The following is a 21849-nucleotide window of genomic DNA, read 5'->3' as shown; positions in this document are numbered from 1 at the left end:
TCCAGTTAGATGTGGATGCGTGCCTTAAGCAAGCATTCCACTTTTCCAATCCTTCTCCTCAGTGAGGCAGATGAAATCCATGAAGAAACTTTCATTTTGGTAAGCCTATGGAGAACGCTGCAGCATTAACAGGTCCTCAAATTTGGGACCAGTTAACCCAAAGGAATGTTGGTTAGATTGCCAAACCTGTACTATTCTTTCTAGGAATACAGTGATGTGTTATTGACCTGGACAGTAAACCAACAGATGTCTCTATGATTTATTGGTTTCCTTGCTCATGATGTCGCTCAGTTCATGTGGTATACAATATTTTCAAAGAATAATCGCTTCAAAAACATTTGAAAATGTATTAGTCCACGAAAATTAATTCGGACTTCAATTATCGACATTCTGAAATATTCACAGTATTCCAATCCTAAGCATGTACGTCTCCTACTGGTTAACATAGCTAAGGCCATAAGGGTATGTTTTTACCATGGAAACCTCAAACTCGCAAATCAGTGAAAACCTGGCAGTTGTGTTGAATCGGAGCCTTCCAGAGTGCTGCGCCCTGCTTCATAGCACCAGGACGTCCTTCAGGGTAACTTGCAAGCTCAACAAACAGCTACTAAAAGAAGATCTTGTTGTTGTTATTAAAATTAAAGTTGGCAAGAAAGGCTGTAACGATTGGCAGCCGTTTGTTTAGAGCTGAAATGAAGTAATTTTTCACATGACTAAAGGTTTCTTATCATAAATGGTTTAAAATCTAAAATTGAGATTACATTCCTTTAGTGTTGCTTTGTCGCTTTACATTTCATACTTTAGCAGCATCTTCCTTTCCTTCTATCTTATTTTTCGCCTGCGTTCACTTATTCTCCTTGCCCTCTCTGTCTACTTGCATCTCATGCCTCCTTTGCTGAAAGAAAAGGATAATCCTACAGTTAGAACCAGAAACAACAAAGGGTCCAGCCCATCATACAGGAACTTTAAAGAGTTTGATGCAGCTTCCTAAGGGAAGAACACATACTTTCCATGATGGCACCTACAATGCTGCGGCGACACCATGGTGGGCTCATTAGAGTCTATACTGTGAAGGCGAATGGGCAGTGGTACCTTCCGCTTTGAATGTCATTCCGCACACTGCATCAGGAGTATGGTAACTGCACTTACCTTCAGCTTTGCTGAGTTCCGATGCCAAATGCTCTCTAGCTTTGGCCTCCTCCGCGAGTCTCTCTTGAAGCTCATCCTGGGACCTGAGCAGCTCAGTGATTTCCTGCTTTCTTTTGATGGATTCTCGCACAAGCTCTGTCTGGGTTGCCTTCGCATGTTCTAACTGTTTTGAGAGATAAAGAAAGGACATGACAGATCAGCAAGTCATTACCAACTTCTCATCTTCAGAACATCATGTAAGTCAATACTCGCGTGCATTGTCCCGTCAAAGGAAACATTGTTCACAATCAAGGGTTATAATGCAACAGCTGTGGGGTAATTATTTAAGGTTGGAGAAATAAGTTCTATAGACAAGTGAGGGGGTTTCAAATCTTCCGGGCCTTGGGCATCAGGTATATGGAACAGTACACGTGTCGTCTGAACAATTATTTCACTGCAAATCTTACCGAGATGTTATGTTATAACAATTTGTAAACCGCACAAATACCATGTGGTGTCTCAGCGCTAGACTTCTCCTGTGTCACTAACAATGGACTGCTAGTTAAAACCCTACTTATTGAAAAGCAGGGTCTTTTATTTTTTCCTGAACGCCAATAGGGTGGGAAGGGCTCTGATCTGAGGGGGAAGAGAATTCTATAACTTAGCTGTGGCAACCATAAAGCTTCTGTCATGGCAGTTAGTTCTTTATGTTATGGGACAGCCAGCAGGTTTGTGTCAGTAGAGCGCATGGGTCTGCTGGGAGAGTAAATGTTTAATGAGTTCTTCAGAAATTCTGGCCCTATATTGTGGATGGTTTTATGGGCAATGCACAGCACCTTGAAAGTTATTCTGCTTCGGATTGGTAGCCAATGTACTTGTCTGATCACCTTAGAAACAGAATGACATTTTGATGTGCCAGAGAGCATCCTAGCTGCTGCGTGCTGAACCCGCTATAACTTATTTAAAACCGTTTCCTGAGCGTTGATAAGTAAACCGTGGCAATAGTCCACCTATAAGAATGGAAACCGCTGAGAGGCTTTTCCCCAGGATCCATGAGGTTGTAACCTCCATCCAGCAGAATCAAAGACGAGACTGCAAGTGTGCCATACCTGCCAGGTAGCTGGGTACATAGTCTTGCGGTGGTTACATAGTCTTGCGGAGCAGTAAAGGCTAGCTCAAAGGAGGTTGTGGTGAAAGTTCAAATTAGATGTAATACAGCACAGTTGTTACAATCTCGGTAAAAGATCAAATATGCAGATATAGCTCTGAGTTAAAATAACATCGGTTTAATACCAGCAGAAAACACAAACACTAACATTTAAATTAAAACTTAAATAGATACACGTACAAAGCATAAACAAATAAGAAATTATGAACAAGTGTATCCAAGTTACATTTACAATTGGCAAGCAAGACAATGATCATAATCTTCATAATAAAATGATTACGAAATACAACAATCACAATGCTCTCAAAGGAAACCAATATCAAAGCTATAGAGGAGATGATACTTCGAGTCCTCACACAAAAATGATGGCTCCCGCTGTCCTGTTCATGATCACCTGCATGATTGGATAACCCAGTTCACAATACTGGGATCACAATTCTTTTATCTAAATGTGACAACCCTTACTGCGTTCTCTGAAATCTCTACGAGTGAAAAGAAACACAATATAATTGATGCAGGCTGTGGAAACCTTGGTAAAACTATCGTATTATTTTTTTTTATATATCTTTTTATTTTCAAATAAACATAAAAAAAAAAAAGGCAATAAAAGTCAGTACAGACGGGGAAGTGCTCAGCGAGGGAGGAAGTACATTATAGTTTGATATGGATCATCAATGCAGGAGGGAGGGGGATCAGGGGGGAAATTCAGAATCATAAAACATTAAAGTTAAAACATCGTTAGGAACGTCAGGTCAGGGGGAAGTTGGAACATCCGGAGCATCCGCAAGGGGAGGTGTACATATATCACCCCGGTAGGAGTTCCATTGGCCCCAGATTTTGCCCCACTTTTTAGGTCTGCCGCGCGCCACATATGCCGTCTTCTCTCTAAACATACACGAGTCCATATTCTCCTTCCATGCCAGGACCGTCGGCGTTCTCTGGGAGCCCCACAACTGCGCGATATCTCTCTTGGCAACCATATTCCTGAGGGTCCCTCACTGAGTCTGCGCCACGTTATAATCAGTCGGCTCCCAAACATGTAATAAGCAACGCCTTGCTTCAGGCAACAGCGCGATGCCCGTGACCTCCTCCATCACATCATGCACTCGACTCCAGAACCGTACCACTTCCGGACATTCCCAAATTATGTGGAGAAAAGTACCGGTTAAACCGCATCCACGCCTACACAACCCATCCACAGAGTACCCATACGAATCAGGCGAGGACCAATCACATAGATCCGGTGCAGGATCTTAAGTTGTACGAGCCGGAGACGAGCCGGAATCACGACCTCCTTCGGTGAGGATATCGCCGACTGCCAGTCCTCGTCATCCAACTCCAGACCATCCCTTGTCCAAACATCTCTAAGTTGGACCAACAAATCAACTCGATCATTAATCAATTTCTTTTATATCAAGGAAATAGTGCTGTCGGGAACATAACCATCAAGCACTCGATCTTCAAGTGGGGATGATTCCGGGATAACACTACCTGCAGGAAAGACCGAACTCAGCGAGTGTCGAATCTGCGCATAACGGAAGTATTCCTTGTCGCTCAACTCATACTCTACTTTCAACTCCTCAAAAGTCTTGACCTGGTCTTTGGCCCAGATATCACTCACCCTGCAGATACCAATCATATCCCACTTCTCGAAACCTTTCGACCTCCACAGGCTGCCCAATCTGTAAGATGCATAGAGCGGAGTCGCCCGAGTCAGTCGGTCCCTCCATCCCATTGCCACATTAGCACAGTGCCACACCCGCACCGCTATCTTAGTCGGTCCCGAAAGTTTCTTCCCAGCAGATTTGGTGTAAAGCGCCCTGTTATAATCGCCACCCGGCAACAGCCATTTATCCATTTCAAACGCAGGGTTTGACGCAGGACCGTACATGCCATGGTTAATCGCGCACAATTGAGAAGCTCAATAGTATCGCCTTATATCCGGAAGTGCAATACCACCATCATACCAGGGAAGCGTCAGCTTGGCGAGGGCGATACGCGAACGTCCGCCCCACATCAATTGTCTCTGCAAACTCTCCACCTCCCGAAAATAGCTCGCCGGAATGACATCAAGTGTGTTCTGCAGCGCGTATAAAAACCGCGGTAAAGACATCATTTTAAAAAGAGCTGCACGCCCGAGGGGGGACAATGGCAGTCTGCGCCAGGCCACAACATCTGATTTTAATCGTTGGAGCGGGGGAAGCAGATTACGATCATAACGGATCACGGGGTCCAAGGTGACAAAGACCCCCAGGTACTTAAATCCCGTCTGCGCCACTTGTATGGGACAACTGCGCTGCAAAGAAGGAGAGTCACCAGAGAGGACATAGATACAGGACTTGGACCAGTTAATCACAAGACCGGAGTTTCTCCCGAACGAATTCAACACATCAAACAATACGATCAGCGACTTTCAAGGCGACGTAAGATTCATCAAGATATCATTTGCATAAAGTGACACTCGGTCCTCAAAATTCGGGGTCCACCGAATACCCCTCATCGATGGCTCCCACCACAGCCAAGCAGCCAGGGGTTCTAAAGCGAGGGCAAAAAGAAGCGGGGACAGCGGACACCCCTGCCGCGTGCCCCTTCCAAGAAGAAAAGACTTAGAAACCAGACCATTCACCACAATCTGAGCCAACGGTTCCTCGAACAAAAGTTTCACCCAGCCAATGAAACCAGGACCAAAACCGAACTTTGCAAGAGCAGCCCACAGATACGGCCATTCCAACGTATCAAAGGCCATTGTGGCGTCTAAGGAAGCCAAGATGGCCGGTTCACGCAGTGACGCTGCCCTCGCAAGAACGCCATGCAAGCGCCGCAAGTTCAATGCAGTATTACGATGTGGAATAAAACCTGACTGATCCGGATGGACCAGGTCGCTAATCACCTTTATCAAACGGTTTGCAAGCAATTTCGCGAGGATCTTGGGCTCCGCATTCAGAAGCGAAATAGGCCTATAAGATGCGCAGCGATCCCGCGGCTTCCCTTCCTTGTGAATCACCACAATGGTCGCAAGTCGCTGATCACGAGGGAGGGAGCCAATGTCTCGCGACTCCAGGAACATAGAACGCAGATACGGCGCCATTTTGTCAGGACGCAGCTTGTAGAGCTCGATGGGGAGACCATTAGGGCCCATAACTTTTCCCGAGCACACGGAGCGAATGGCAGTTGCTACCTCGTCAACGGAAAGTGCTGCATCCATCAGTTCCCTATCTGAATCCGACAGGCGAGGCAATGCAATGTCTCGTAACAGCAGATGAGAGTCTTCCTCTGGTCTGTCTGATACTGGGGAATACACTTTTTGGAAATATTCCGCAAAACACTCCACAATCTCTGCAGGATCAGTCACTCGCACTCCATCCACTCTCTCAACCACAGGGACCACACGACTCGCCCTCTCCTTTCTATCCAACCAAGCAATCAATTTCCCCGCCTTGTCTCCCACATCGTATAAACGTCCCTGCTGCTCTCTACTCATGACTTTAGCAGCATCTGTTACCAACGCCCTATAGTCAAGTTGTTTGAGACTGAGGAGATGAATCTTGTCGTGAGTGATATCCAATTCCAAATCCCTTTCCAACTCAGCTATTTCGGTCTCAAGGCGGACTACCGCCTCATTTTTGCTTTTCTTGGCGCCAGCGATCAACGACAGCGCCTGGCCACGGATAACCGTCTTGAAAGCCTCCCACAGTGAAACAGATGAGGACACAGACCCCACATTCTCGGCAAAATAATGATCTAGAGACCTGATCAACTCCGCCCGGGTTTTGGGATCACGGAGATACCAAGGATTAATCAGGGCCACACGACCCTCGGCTCCCATCTACGTATCCATCATAAGCCACAATGGGGAGTGATCTGAGATACCCCTAGCCAGATGTCTGACTTCCCTGATCGAAGAGGCCTGCGCTGCCGGCATCAGGACATAATCGAGTCTAGAGAGACTACCGTGAGCACCAGAGTGGAAGGTGTATTGCGACTGTCCAGGATGCAGTAGCCTCCAACAATCTACCAGTCCCAGCGTTTCCAAGAAACCACCCAACCAAGAGTGCGATCTCATGAGTTCTCTGGGGGGTGACGGTCCTCCATACCGGAAACGACAGAACTGAAATCTCCACCCATGACCAGAATGCCTTCCGGAAGCCCCAGAACCACTCTCCCCAAGTCAGCAAAGGTCATAATCTGCAGGCCAGGGGGAACATAAACAGAAAGCAGAGAGATAGTCTTCCCCTCCCATCTACCAGTGAAAGCAGCGTAGCGCCCCCTGTCGTCAAGGATTTGAAGCTCCTCCACTGGCTCCCGGTTAGAGAACGAGTGAAGTTCAAAGCCCTCTGCCTGGCTCACATACTGATGCAAAACAAAGGTCCCCCGATCCTGGGAAAATTCATTAAACCTTATAAAGCCCCAAGATCCCTTCGTTCCGATCAGGAACATCTTATAATCATTCCCAGAGTCAAGAAAGCGCGCACTGGTGGAAGACGCTTCTCGGTGCATGCCGCACGCCTCTGGAACGCCTTACCCCGCGATCTGAGAACAGAACCTAACTATCTGCGTTTCAGAAAGCGGTTGAAAACCCACCTCTTCCCGTAAATGTAAATCCTAACTCCCCCCCCCCCCCCCCCCCCCCTGTCCCCACTACCCGCAGGTGTACTGATCCTAGCACTGGGATACTCAAGGGTGACTACGCGCTCTATAAACTTAATTAATAATAATAATAATAATATTGTCGACCTCCAGGGGGAGGGAACCCCTAACTAGGATACCCACCCCTCTAGAACCAGTAGTAAATCCAGAATGTGCCAGGAGACGATAGCCTCGCCTATTCATGGCGTGGCATGTATTTCCGATCAGATGCGTCTCCTGCATCAACACTACATCAGGGGAGAGGCGCCTCAATAGCTGCAGCACAACACCACGTTTTATCCTGTCCCCCAACCCGTTAACATTCCAGCTCAATAACTTCAGCCTCCTACCCCCATCCCAGGAAATAAATGCAGAATCCGCCCCATAGCGAGCACAACACCCAAGTCTAGAAGTTAAACAATACGTTGCCTAGAAACAAAGTGAAACACATACAAACCCCCCCACCCCTCAACAATTACCCAAAACATACCCCCCCACCCTGCACCCCTGCGTTAGACTCAAAAGCCACCCCAACTTGCAGTGTGCCTGTCGCCCTAACATTAAACTAGTCTACAAAAAGAAACCCAGAGGAGGAAAGAGTCTCAACCCCCCCCCCGCCACCTCTGGGTATTCCACCACAAAGAGTGCAATTATAAAAGTCATTGAACTACAGCTGCCAGTTGTGTACAATGTCCAGAAATCCGAAACCGCTGCTCACTCCTGTTCCACCGGGCCACCTACAGCTCCTTCGGAATGTTCAGGGCGATCTCGCTGCATGGGCAACGTATCGAGCCAGTCACTCACATTCTCAGGGCGGTCAAAGAAAAACGTCCGATCTTCGCGTTCTACACGCAGCGGAGATGGAAAGAGCATCGCATACTTCAGACCCATGTCTCTCAATCGTCGCTTCACCCCCTGAAACCTCATCCTTTGTTTCTGAACGAACTGGGTGAAGTCTGGGTAGAAGATCACCGTAGAATTTTCAAACTTCGTAGGGCCGCCCACCCGCGACGCCTGTAGGATAGCATCTCTATCTTTAAAGTTAAAAATTCTGGCGATGATGGGACGCGGAGGGGTGCCCAGCTTTGGCTTCCCGCCCGGCACTCTGTGTACGCGTTCCACCGCAAAGAAGTTGCTCAGGCCTTTGGGGGCAAGATGGTTTAGGATGAGGTCCTCGACAAGGAGATCTACGTCTGGGTCTTCCGTTTTTTCAGGGACCCCAATAATACGTACGTTGTTGCGTCTAACCCGACCTTCAAAATCCTCCAGCCGGCGAGAAAAGAGATCATTAGAGGTTCGCAGTTTGCAAACCTCTGTCTGTAAGTCGGACACATCAGTCGTAAGGCTGGAGGTCTTCAAATCTAAGGATTTAACTTTTTCGTTAGTCCTTGATAAATCCGCCCTGATCAAGTTGACATCGATTGCCACAGTGTCGAGCTTTAAGGCCAGAGCCTCATATTGTTGGCCGATAGAGGTCTTCATACTAGCAATGGCGCCCATGACATCATGCAGGGTCAGGTCGTCCACCGCCGTTGAGTCGTCTCCCGCATCTCCCGGGGACCTACTTGCAACACTGGCGGATCCCCTGGGATTAGTGTAACGATCCATGACATTCGATTGAATAGCGCCTCCCCGGTGAACGGTCTTGGTCTTCCGTTTCTCGCTTTCGGGTTTGCCAGCCATAGTGGGTGTTGCGCCCCTGAGGGGCCCTCGAGACCTGGTAAAAATGACTCCTCTTGAGTCACCCACCAGGCTTACCAGAAACAAGTTCCAGCCCGATGTCACACGACCAGAGACACTCGATGGCAATCAAACAGTGGAGTTGCGCGGTCAGATTGCATCCCGTGTTGTCAGAGCGGTCTCGAGGCAGGAGAAGGCCGAGGAGTCAAAAACGAAACCGAAAGTTTACTCCGGGGCTGTGTGCAGGGCCCCGTAGGCCGTTGTTGTTCAATTATTGCCTGGGCACCACATTGACTCGAGACCCAGGCAGTGTCATGGAGCAGGCCCCGAAAGTTCGAAGTGTCGTAGTAACGGTTCCCGGAGTCCAAATCGATTTCTGAAAGCAGCTATTACATCCGCTTGGTTGCGTCTTCAATAACCCGTCGTCATAATCAGGATAATGTTCAGGATAGATGCGGGAGGTGGCGAAGGTCTCGGGAGCCCTATGCTCACGCGGCCATCTCGGTTACGCGCAAAGCTCCTCCCCCAACTATCGTATTTTAGTTCTCAATCTTTGTAATATCTTTTTTTATGCAGAAAAGACTATGTTGGGCTTTCACCAAGCCCTGATCTGACAAGGAAGTCAGCAGGGTGCATGACCACTGCACAGTGTGGTAGTGGTGGCAGTGGACATCCAAGATAAAGGGAAGGAATGGGAGTGGGAGGGGTGAGCAGTCTTCTATTAGCACCCAAGCCATTCAGTCTGCTGAAGGACCCGTTTTCATGTCAGGTAACATGGTGTTTAGCAGGTACTGGAAAGGAGGTCAAATTCTAGGCACAGTCAACACTCGCATCACCTGTACTTGCAGCGTTGGCTCTTGGACAGCCCTCTTGTGAACATCAGTGTGGGGCTGAGAGAACTGATTAATGCATTGTCAATATACTTGCTTGGGTGCATGGAAACTGCCACAAAGACAGTAACATAACGGTCTAGCAAATATGCAGAGAGAGACACGACTAGAGAATATGGGTATAACTCTGCTCCATCCTCAGGAAGGTAGTAGACTTATGCTTCACAAACATTTGGTTGAAATGAAGGACTTCAAAGTGCTGGACTATTGCATTAGCGTGTATATCAAGGTCGAAGCAGATGGGAAGCAGCTTACAGCCAATTAGTTCCATCTTTTAAGTGTACAATTCCTAGCACTTAGGCTTGACCATATTTTCATGCTTCTGGAGAGGTGCAGATATTGTTGCTAGACAGAACGATCATTAAAAAGGTTTATTCAGGGGGGCGTGGCCAACAGCTGATCAATATGGTCGCACTCTAGAGGAGCTCCGGAGAGTGAAGTAGGATCCCCACATAATCCGACACTAATCCGTCAAGAAAAGTGAACCTCGGGGACACCCACGGAGAGCGTAGGACCGGAGGGTGCAACTGGGAAACGGCAGCCTTCGAGCCAGCGTGCAGCCGGGGACTGGCATGACTCAGTGACCGCTGTAGGCAAGTGCGGCCTGGGAGGAGGTGAGGCGAGCGGCGGATGCCTGAACGGACCACGGAGGCGGGACGTATACCGCGCTCGCTGGTGCCGCGGGGCCTCGCTGTGTTTCCAGGGCGCCTCGGAAGAGTTGTGGTGGGCGAGACTCACGGGGCGCCAGCAGGAGGAGCGCGGACCCCGAACTCCCGAGGCAGCGAACTTTGGTGTAAAAATGGCGGCAGAAGTGAGCGGGCCCTGAGACAGCAGCCAGGGAATGCGAGCGCTTTAATAACTGTCGGGCAGTGCCAGTTAATGCCTAGTTTGTGCTCCCCCATAAAAGCTGGAAGGGCTACCGGCCTGGGCATTCGAGAAGTAGAGACAATGTTCTTAATCCCGGGCACAGGCGCTCTACAGATCCGAAGAAGTAGTGAGGAGCAGCCTGAGGGAGATACCGCGGCAAGGAGCGACCTGGCAGCTATGAAAGGTGGCCACTTACAACTGAACTAAGGGCATAATGTAACCCAGGGCCCTGGTGGACAAATAAGGCGGCACTGCTACGCATATTGAGTAAGACGGCACCTTACCCTAAGGACAGAGCTGCGGTTGAGGGCCGGCTCGTTGGCCGGTGACCCCAGAGGCGGAAGGAGGGCACGCTGAGCGGAAGATGACTGAGCATTGCGCTGCACCGGTGTGAGTGCATAAGTAAAGGTCCAAGGCCTCATAGATCCAGAATCAGTGGCACGGCGGGAGAAACGACAGGCCGTGCGTGGAGTGAAATCCCGCGGCAGACTGCGGCCAGTACCGGCCGGAGCGGCGTCCTACGGACAGAGATGGGGTGTAGGGGTCCTCGTACGCAACCACAAATCAAACTGGACAAATATGCTTACAATAAAGACTTTCCTGAGCTACCAGAGCGCACAGGCGCCTCTGAAAAAGTCCCCGACCAGGAAGGAGCGACGAAAGTGATGCTGGAAGATATTATGTCAGCCCTCACTAAGGCTGAGTCGACGGTGGGGATCATCTCCACGGATATTTCGTTTTTAAGGGCGGATTTTCAAAAAATGACAGCGAGAGTCACTGAGGTGGAGCAAGTTACGAAATCCTTGTCAAAAGATACCACCATGTTGCTTAATAAGGTCAGCCGTTTGGAGGCAGAAAATAAAAGAAAAGCTGGACAACCAGGAAGGGCGCTCCCGATGGAACAACATGAGAATCACTGGAATTCCTGAAAGTGAAGGGAACCCAGCCATGGACCTCTATGTTGAGGAGCTTATCAAAACTAGACTCCAGCCCAGAGGACTCGCCAACTTTTTCTCTGTGGAAAGAGCGCACAGAGTGTCCATGGGTAAGCGTAAACCTGAGGCACCCCCCAGACCGGTCCTGGCCCGTATTATTAACTTCCGTGACAGAGATGCTATATTGCAAACAGCGAGGATGTCCCCCACCACTCCGTATTCACAACTCGGTGGTGTCTTTCTTTCCGGACTATACAGCGGCAGTGTCAAATGGTCGAAAATGCTTCCTCGAAGTAAAGAAAGAACTTGGGCGCAAAGAGCTTCCATACTCACAGGAGGACGCACATGATTGGCTCGAGGGATGGCGGCGAGTCGATGGACCCAGACGGACGGAGAGAAGACAGCAACAGCGTCGAGAAACAGAAGACACAGCGGACCACAGACGGTGTCAGGAGGAGGAGGACACACAGCAAATTGCCAATGAGGACTGACGAGGAGTAATGTTACGAAAAGAAGATAGTCAGAAACAAGAAGAAGGATAGGCGGTTTGACCACATGCAAAAGGAACATTATAACGGTGGTTAAGACCTATAAGAAGTGCTCCTCGAACTGGAAGAAGAAGGGCCTTGGACCGGAACAATGAGGCTGGACAATGGGCTCAAGCGTGCCACAGTCTCGAAATTGTTCTTGAGGAGGGGATGAATGGCGGAACTCCACGGACTTCTTTTCCCCTCCTTACACGCAAGTACTGTTGATGGGGTTAAAGAACTCTGCTAAGTTGGGGTGGCGGATGGTTGGGGATCCGTCTGGCAGGGAGGCAAGGGGGGGTATTTTTGCACTGTTTTTTGGGGGTTTCTTCTGTATTTCCTGGACTGCGCACAGTGGGATGTTAGAGCACAAACCAATGGGTTGGTCGGGAACGGGCCCACGTCTGGCATTAGGTGCGATGCTCCGGCTGTATATGCTCCCTGAGGACAAGGTCCACCTTGGAAGGCACCAACACCAGGCTGAACATTTCACAGTGTCTTATTTATTAAGTCAGAATGATTTGGGGTCAGGGAGGAGGGTGGGGAGGGAGGGTGGAGTTGGGATTTTTGTACAGGGAGTGAGGTACAGGTATGGGGCGAAGGGGCAGTTTTCTTTTTTCAACGATGTTCGTTCTTTGTATTAGTTGACAGCAAAGTTTACAGGCATAAAACGGTCTTCCTCTTTTTCCAGCACACATGTAAATCCTTACCTTACCATACATGTATTACCCAACATTGCAACACAAACTCAATCTACCCCTGACCTTGCAGCACACCCTACAACTCAAGTGACACCCCTGTCCGTGCTCACACGGAATGTACATGGTCTGGGCGACAAAATAAAGAGGCGTTTAGTTCTACAGTGCCTGAAGCGATACTCACCAATGGTGGCCCTTTTACAGGAAACGCACCTTACTGGTACAGCATTTAAGGCTATGGACCGATGGGGGTTCAAAATGATAGTGCACTCTGAGTTTTCCTCTGGCTCAAGGGGGGTGGGCATTTTAATTAAAAAAACAATCTCCGCTGATAGTGCTTAACACAAAAACGGACGATCATGGCCGCTTTGCGGCCATAATAGGCCAATGGGAAGGACGATCTCTAAATATAGTTGCTGTGTACATTCCCCCCGCCCTGCACGCAGTGACGCTCCCGGCTCTTAGTAAGTTCCTGCTTGACCTTCTGGAGGGGGAACTGCTGATCCGGGGGACCTTAATGCAATCATAGATAGTGCCCTAGACCGCCACCCAGCATGGCTCTTCTTGGGGGCTTTATGGAGGCAATGGGGCTTACGGATGTGTGGAGATGGCACTACCCGCCGGCGCGGCAGTTCGCCTTCCACCCTGCAGTACAGCTTATCCCGGATAGATTATTTTTTAGCTTCTGCGGATTGCCTTAAAAATGTTGATAGCATAGAGATAAAACCCAGGGGTATCTCCGACCATTCCCCAGTGCTACTGCTATACACATACTGTCGCAAAGTACGGCGACGCATTTATCCTATTTACCCGGGCTACCTGCAAGTCCCTAAAATTAGGAAAGCTGTTCTCACGGCGACGAAGCATAATTTTCAGGAGAATGCCACGTCAGTTGACTCCCCAACTATTCTTTGGGAGGCGTACAAAACGATTCTCAGGGGGCAGGCCATTGTCTCTGTCACAGGGCACAAACGAGAGAAGCAACGCGGCCTACATGACAGATCTAGCACTACAGGAAGCCGAGGACCAACACACCAGAGATCCCACACCGGCGACAACCCAGAAATTACGTCTTACACAACAGCAGCATAGAAAATATCTTGAAGACGTGACCAGGCCACGGCTTACGGCTACCCAACACAAGATATATGAGAGTGGGGACAAAGCCGGGAAGCTTTCGGCATGGCTAGATAAAAGGGAACAGAGTAACAGATGGATATCGAGGATTCGGACGGCAGAGGGGAAAATTACAACGGACCCACATACCATAGTACACGCCTTAGCGCACCATTTCCAGCAGGTGAACACATCGACCTATGAGTTGTCAGTAGAGGAAGCACTAGCTCGCATTAAAGATATTGTCATGTCCGGGCTCACTCCGGAGGCAGCTCACGCTTGATGCGGACCTCACGGTGGAAGAACAACAGGTTGCGATAGGGTCATTGCAGTCGGGCAAAGCGGCAGGTCCCAATGTTGAACTATAAAAGAGAATGGCGGGAACTGTTGCCCCCCACCTGCTGCACATGTATAATGACTGTTTACAGACGGGAGAGTTACCGCTAGATCAGAGAATGGCCACCATAGTGGCAATACCCAAGCCGGGTAAGCCGGCCGATGACTGTACCTCATATCGCCCAATTTCTTTGATTAATGCAGAGGTTAAAATTCTTGCAAAGCTGCTGGCGATTAGACTAACGCCACACCTCACAACTTTAATACATCCGGACCAGTCCGGCTTCATGCCAGGCAGAAATACAGCACTAAATTTGAGACGTCTGCACGGAGTGATGGCACGCATCCCATATCTTCAGGAGCCAGAGGTCATACTTTCCCTGAACGCGAGAATGGCGTACGATATGGTGGAGTGGCCATTCTTATTTGCAGTGCTTAGACATCTTGGCTTTGGAGCTAAATTCTGTGCATGGGTTCGTCTGCTTTACACCAAAACGGTAGCTCACGTGACAGTTAATGGGCACATCTCCGACGACTTTCTTCTGGCACGGGGCACCCGTCAAGGCTGTCCCCTGTCCCCACTGCTTTTTGCACTGGTACTCGAGCCATTGGTGGCTTGGATTCGCTGGGAACCAATGATACGGGGAATCAAATGGACGGGAGAGTGGGAAGACAGCATCTCGTTATATGCGGATGATGTCCTACTATATATGTCATCTGCCAGGTGCTCCATACTGGTCCTCCTGAATATCTGTGAACTCTTCGGACGGGCATCAGGATATACCTTAAACTGGTATAAATCTATACTATACGTGCTGCATGGTCCTCCGCCGCAACTCCCCAAAGACTGCCTGCTTATGATCGCAGATGGCATGTTCAAATATCTAGGGATCTATATTACAGCCAACACCGATGATTTTTACAAAAATAACCTGCTGCCCCCGTTGGAGCGCCTTAGAGGGGACACCGCACACTGGGAGGCACTACCGCTCACGCCGTTGGGGAAGGCGGCGCTATTTAAAATGATAGCGCTTCCTCGTTTTTTGTATGTGCTGGAAAATGCACCATTCTCGGTGGCCCCAAGCTACTTTAAGGCAATAGAGGTCCAGGTCTCTAACCTGCTTTGGGGGCGTAAGCCAGCAGCATAGCACAGGCTAAGTTGGTTTGCAGCTGGTACAATGGGGGAATAGCGCTCCCGAATATACAGTTATATTACTGGGCGGCACAACTAAAAGTGATCAATCAGTGGATTACATGCCCCCCAGGCGGACCCAGCGTTTAGGCCAGATAGGGTGGTTTTGGGAGCGGGTACTATGTTATCTCCACTTTACGATAAGATGCGAGCCAAAACCCTCATTGGACCCACGAAGCAGACAGAAGCCATATGGCATGCGGCGCAGGTTAAACTGAGCTGGCAAGGGATCATAACCCAACAGAACCCCCTTTGGGACACGACACAGCTGGGTCGGCTTAGGAAAAGCAGGGGCTTTGCCCAATGGGATGTAATTGGCATCTCCACGGTGGGGGACAGTTGGCACAAGGGGGAGGTGATGACATTTGAGCGCCTCCAGCAACAATATGAGCTAGCGCCCACTGAACTTTTTAGATATACACAGATAAAACATGCTCTGACAGCAGCCCTACCACCAGGTACTGAGGTTCGGGAAGCCTCGCCTCTCGAGGACAGGTTGTTGACTGACTGTATGCATAAGCGGGCGACGTCATTCACTTACCGGAAATTAATCAACAACCTTCCAGACCCCAAGACATCGCTTAGAGGGAAGTGGTCCCGCGACGTAGGTGACTTTGACGACTCGGACTGGCAGGAGGCACTTGCCTCACCGAGGGTGGTGGGAGTACCTTCACGACTTAGGCTGGTACATCTCAAAATACTACATTGAGTCTACTTCACTAGACTCACCCTGCATACAATAGGTAGAACATCACATCCATACTGCCTAAGGAGGTGTGGGGGGAGGAGGGGACCTTCTACCATACCATATTGCAATGCCCGAAGGTCATGGATTACTGGGTCCAAGTAATGAGAAAGGTATCGCAAGGGGGGGAGGTGTCATTACTGCCAGAGCCCAAAAGATGCCTGCTGAATGTACGGGAGCCGAATGACCTTACTCATCCAATGCAAGACTGGGCCACTCTGGGGTTCATAGTTGCTAAGCGCAATTTTGCACAGAAATGGGGGGCAGCAGATGTTCCGACAATCACCGGGTGGTGCAATGACATGGATGTGGCAATGATAACGGAAAGATCAGTGTTTATAAATCGTGGGTGCCCCAAGAAATGGAGCAGGATCTGGGGGGAGTGGAATGCATTCAGGGACAAGATCTGTGTATCACCACAGGACCAGGTAGATGAAGGTTTGGAGGAAGAAGCTTAGGTGGGGGGGGGGGGGGTGTGACGGGTGGAATGGTGGCAAGATTTTGATGTATTATGTGTTGATGTAATAATGTACTGGAAATGTATAATGCTGGGTCTTAATAAGTACAAGTATCATCTGGAAAAACTATGCCTGATTAAAGCTGATTACAATAAAAAGTGTTTAAAAAAAAATGGTTTACTCAGATGAACCTCTCCAGGCCAGAGCCGGTCTGCAAAGCATGTGACACCAAACAATGGTCCATACAATTGAAAGTGATTTCAGGCCTATACAAGAAGCCCCACAGATGCCTGCTGGCCAATACGGATATAAACATTCACCAGTATGCACACAATAGCTGTAGCTGAAGATTTCGGCAGGACACATCATTAACAATCATGTTTCAATCCCGAACGGGCCTAACTCATGCCCAATCCTACTATAATAAAATATGTACTCATCATCTGTGAATGCAAGCAAAAAAAAGTAATGGGCTGAGAAAAAAAATAAATGGCCCCCATTGCAAAAACTCACAGTATCCTTCTATTGATGTCTCCATCTCTCACCAGGACTCCTGGATACATATAATGTTGTGCGAGATTAAAAAGCCCATTGTTTCGGGTTCGCCTAGAAGGTTTTAAATGCTTGCGACATTCCAGGAGACTATGCAAATTGTTCAGAACTTTATCTTGTTTCCTAAATTGGATTTGTTGCAAGATCTGGATGAGTGTCAATGATGCTTTGAGCTGGCCAATGCTTGCGCGATCCAGCACCAGTTCTCCTGAGATTTTTCTACTGGTGATGCGGCTACGTTGCACTGTCTTCCAAGCTTATTAGTCATGGAGATAATGAATGATTGTTGGTGTATTAGTGCCAAATGATCATAGTGGACTATTTGTGTTTCTTACTAGTGAAACAATGGGTGCCACAATCATTTACTGCAACACAAACTAAAACTCAATATCGCCAAATTCATAATCGTGCTGTGGGCACCAACGTTAAAGATAAACTAAAAACGATTTCACAAATGTGGCCAAAACATCAAAACATCAATCATTTAAATGCCTTTTCAAACATAGGCATTACAGTAACAGAAAAAAGATACTTAGGACACCTGTCTACGATCAGTTCATCTAAAAGCCGACCTAGCAGTTAGAGGTATCTCCAACTTCATATAAACCCTACAACCATCAACACTCCGGTCTGAACACCATAATGCAGAACAAGGTGGGTGCACATGGGCATACAGCAACAAAACGCAGGCACTGGTCCCAGCAACGAGGGTCTGAAACTGAACCAAAAGGTCACACCGGAAAAAACATTCCCAAAGCAAAACTTCAGGCAGAAGGGGGGCTCTCTGTTACTCACATAAAGGGCCACCCCGCCACCGCCCAAAAATCTGCCTGTACAAATTCTCACCTAACTGATGACATTTGGGAAGAAATGAATTCTCCAGTGTCCAAGGCACCAATATTCAAGAAGACCGAACCGTGAAAACACGCTTTATGGATTACCTCCATCTTCTGACCAAACCGTAAACAGGCTCAGCAAGTTCACCCCAACTACAGATCAAGAATGCCAGAGAAAAAGCTAAGGTGGTCAATCTTTAAGTATTTATTTATTCATCCACATATATATGTAACCCACCGAGAGTTCTGTGTGAGGGCACTTTATAGTGAAATGGAATAAACATAACCCGGATTACAATGAAATAGGAAGGGTTTAATAAACTACATCTTTGTGTAAAGCTCATGAATAATAATAATAACAATAACAATAATAATAATAATAATAATAATAATATTTCTAGAGCGCATAGCTACCTCATATGAGGTGTCCCAGGTCTAGGTACAGGTATCCACCAGCCCCCCCTGCAGTGTTAAGCCCCCTTACATCCCAAAGTGAAAAATCAAGTTTTCAGATTTTTCCTAAAAAGGCATTCCAACTGGGCCTGCCGAACTGTTAGGGGCAACACACTCCACCGTTTCGGTGCTAGGTAGCAAAACGAACTCTCAGCCATGCGCACTTTCTTAACTTCAGGAACAATAGCCAACCTTAAGTTCCTAAGCGGTACATAAGGTCTAACCAACCAATTTAAGTACCATCCGCCTTTGTCATTCAAAGCTTTGTAGGAGTAACACAAGGTTTTAATTGAGGATCTCTGCCTCACTGGCAGGCAATGAAGCTGCTTAGGTGCAGCCCCTATAGGCGTATGCCTTGGCAGATTCAGTAGGAGCTGGGCCACCGCGTACTGCACTCTGGAGTCTCATTATCCTACCCTGTGTAACTCCAAGATATAGAAAGTTGCAGCAGTCAAGCATTTACACAATCAAGGCCTGCACTATTGACTTCCTAGTGGACTCTGGTAAGGAGCACAACATTTCCCTTAGCATTTTGAGAAGTCCAAAGCATTTTCCAGCAACTGCAGTGATTTTACTTTCAAAAGACAGTTTTTAATCCACCCAAATGCTAAGATTCTTGACCTTAGGTTTAGGATCGGATATTGGAACCAGCTCCTAAGGCCACCATGCAGTAGACCAGAAGTACGACTGATTGCCCAGGGTCAAAACCTGCCTTTCTCGCATTGAATTTGAGGCAATTCAGGGCCATCCATCTAGCATACTCTGCCAGCCACAGGGAAGAAGCCATATGGGTGGAATTGTTTGACAGCATGATGGTAAGTGTCATCTGCATATAACACAATCGTGAATCCATAGCTGTTGATGATACCAGCCAATGGTCACATTTATATGTTAAACAAAGTTGGTCTCAAACAAGAGCCCTGCGACAAACCTTGCTTCAGTTGGAACACCTTTGATTGGAGGGATTGGATTTCTGTGACTAAACAAGAGTATGCAGTTCCTAGTGGAGGGGAAGGACTGTCTAGGAAGGTTCAACGCAGTTCAAAAATCATTAGAAAACACCGGACCATTTTACAAACAGGCAACCTTTCTTTACCACCATCCAGATCCGTCTCTAAACGTACAGCCAACTTTAAGGATACGTTGAATCACACAAGACCACAAAACCACACAAAAACTACACAAAGACCTCTGTGGGCTCTTCCTCCTGTGATAGGACACTTCCCCTGTGGTTCATGCACAGTGAGTGCTTACACTGACATCACCAAGGAAATCCAACTGAGCACCAGGAATACCTGGGTACAAAGAACACAAACAAATTGCAATTCGAATCATTTCATCTACATGATCACCTGCCCTTTTCCACATGAGATATACAGGCATGACTACCAGAGCAGTAAAAGTTAGGATAATGGAGCATGAGAGCAACATATGCTGCAAAAAATCTAGCACTTGGATTAGCACCCACTACCTCACTGTAGGTCACTCACCCAATGACATACAGTTATGAAGGCCCAACAATGCATGAACAAAGACACACTATTCAGGAAGGAACGGAACTTGATTTTTAGGCTATCCACACACATCAATGACATAAATTATGATATTCCATGGGGTAAACCCAACAGCTAATACTCCATTGCTCAGGCCTTAACACCGTGGGATTCTCCCTAAGTATGACAAGGGCAACATTGCCCCCTACCACCCTTGCTCTAAGGTCGCAAGGGATACAGCATACAGTTTTCATCCTGTACACTTCCATGGTTAAATACACCCACTCCTGTCAACAAGAAGCCCCCCTTTTTTGATATCTCCACTTGAGGGCCACACGACTCATTCATGAAATTTGCAAGGTGTATACATCAATCTTGAAGTATGGCTCCAGTTCGCTTTGTGTGATGCAAAAACCCAAACGGGTCTCTAATTCTGACCCCCTGCCGTTACTTTCTTCGCATAAGAATCATTAAGAAAATATGTTTATTTTTTTGGGCAATTTCCTTAATACACTGGGAGGCCATAGACTATTTCTTCCCACCATCCAGGAAGACCATTGTCTTACCCTAACCCACTTTTTTACATTGGAGTTCTTAATAAGGCTAATCCTCCATCTTGCATCTTGAGACAAGAGTGTTCTCATTGATTCCACCTCCTCCAAGTGCTATCATGGCTCTGGTAATCTACATGACTTATACCACGAGCCGTCTGGATCCATGTCCTCTGGTTTCAACAGATACTGCCCAAGTGTAACGGGGCTGGAGTCTCATACAAGTTTTTTGACTGACTCTCCTTATAAGACGGAAGGATGAATCCTGCATCAAATTTGCAATTTAAATTATTTGGCCGCTTCATATGTACTACGTCTCGAATTTGGTTTAGCTTCGTCTTTTATTTTATCCTTGGCAGCGGCTCTCTGGTGGGGAAATTCCCTCTTCTTGGGGGAGGAGGGTACACTTAGGGCTGCTCTGAGAACAGAAATTTTTGACACACTAAAAGATCTAATAATAAATAACAAACGATGAACAAAAGGGTCTTAGGAAAATTTAAAGACCTACCCAGAATAATATCCCCACAATTACAAAGCTAACAACAAGAAAAACTGGGGGTCTGTGTAGGAGCTACTGGTACTCCAAAAAGCTACAACCTCCTTACTAAGTGAGTTGGCGCTAACAGGGCTTAATAAGTCTTACTGCCTACAAGAAAAACAGGACAATACCTAAAAAATGGACATACTTAGATTGTTGGTAGGACCCATACAGAGAATTGCTGGATTCCCATCAAAATTAAATGTAGATCAAATATTCTCATTTGGTCATCCAAAGTGGGATGGTATGTCCCTTGATCAACGGGACTCGTCCATTGCCCCATCTCATTTGGGTCGCACCCTCAATCGCTGTAGTGACCATGAGCTAACGATCGTGATGGGAACATGTGCAGTGCAAAAAACATAAAGTGGTGAGTTAAAAAAGGGTAAAGGAACAACATAGAAAACTTTAATAAGGTTGTCCTTTCCCTCGCTAAAACCAAGAACAGTGCAAAGAAAGTACCCATGTTATTTACCAGCTTACCTGCCCCTGTAACATCAAATATGTGGGCATGACCACCCGCAAGGTACGGACCAGGATGCTTGAGCACAAGAGTGCATTTAGGTGCAAAAAAACTGTATCCAAACTTACTAAGCATTTTTTGGATTTTGAGCATTTGGAAACAGGTTTTATGTGGACTATCCTAGAGAAACCACACATTCCGTCTCATATAGGCGATGTTTCAAATTTTCTTTTCCTAAAAGAACAGAAATGGATATAAAGGCTGTTCACCAATACCCAGGGTCTTATTGACGAGATACCCTGGGCTATCCTTAGGTGACATTTTGGGCACCCTCTGTACATGTCAGGATCGGTGAGTGATACTAGCACCCATTGAGTGTTGGCTGAGTACTGCACCTACCTACCTAATTACTTGTTTTTAGTAAGGGGCCTTTCTACCAAGTTCTGTGCCCCGCACTAATCTACCCTTGTAACATCACTGGGACACAGGTTCTTATTATTATAGGAAGCCGTGTTTATGTCTTGGGCTATTTCAAGTTCTTTTAAAAATAAATTTGTTTTGAAAAACCCGTCGTCAATGCTCAACTATTACCTTTTC

General features: G+C 47.5%; 1 protein-coding gene across 2 annotated transcripts in view; it reads right to left on the bottom strand.

The window, feature by feature from the left end:
- Positions 1-21849, bottom strand: part of AKAP9 (A-kinase anchoring protein 9) — a 647464-nt gene that overhangs the window by 574219 nt on the left and 51396 nt on the right. For both annotated transcript variants that reach the window (XM_078663639.1, XM_078663638.1), the window contains exon 2: positions 1150-1312. In XM_078663639.1, coding sequence (XP_078519765.1) covers positions 1150-1312 — 163 coding nt within the window. The remainder of the gene's footprint in view (positions 1-1149; positions 1313-21849) is intronic.

Source organism: Lissotriton helveticus, chromosome 10 (assembly GCF_964261635.1).
Source record: "Lissotriton helveticus chromosome 10, aLisHel1.1, whole genome shotgun sequence".
NCBI classification, from domain to species: Eukaryota; Metazoa; Chordata; class Amphibia; order Caudata; family Salamandridae; genus Lissotriton; species Lissotriton helveticus.
This window is presented reverse-complemented; position numbering and strand designations above follow the sequence as displayed.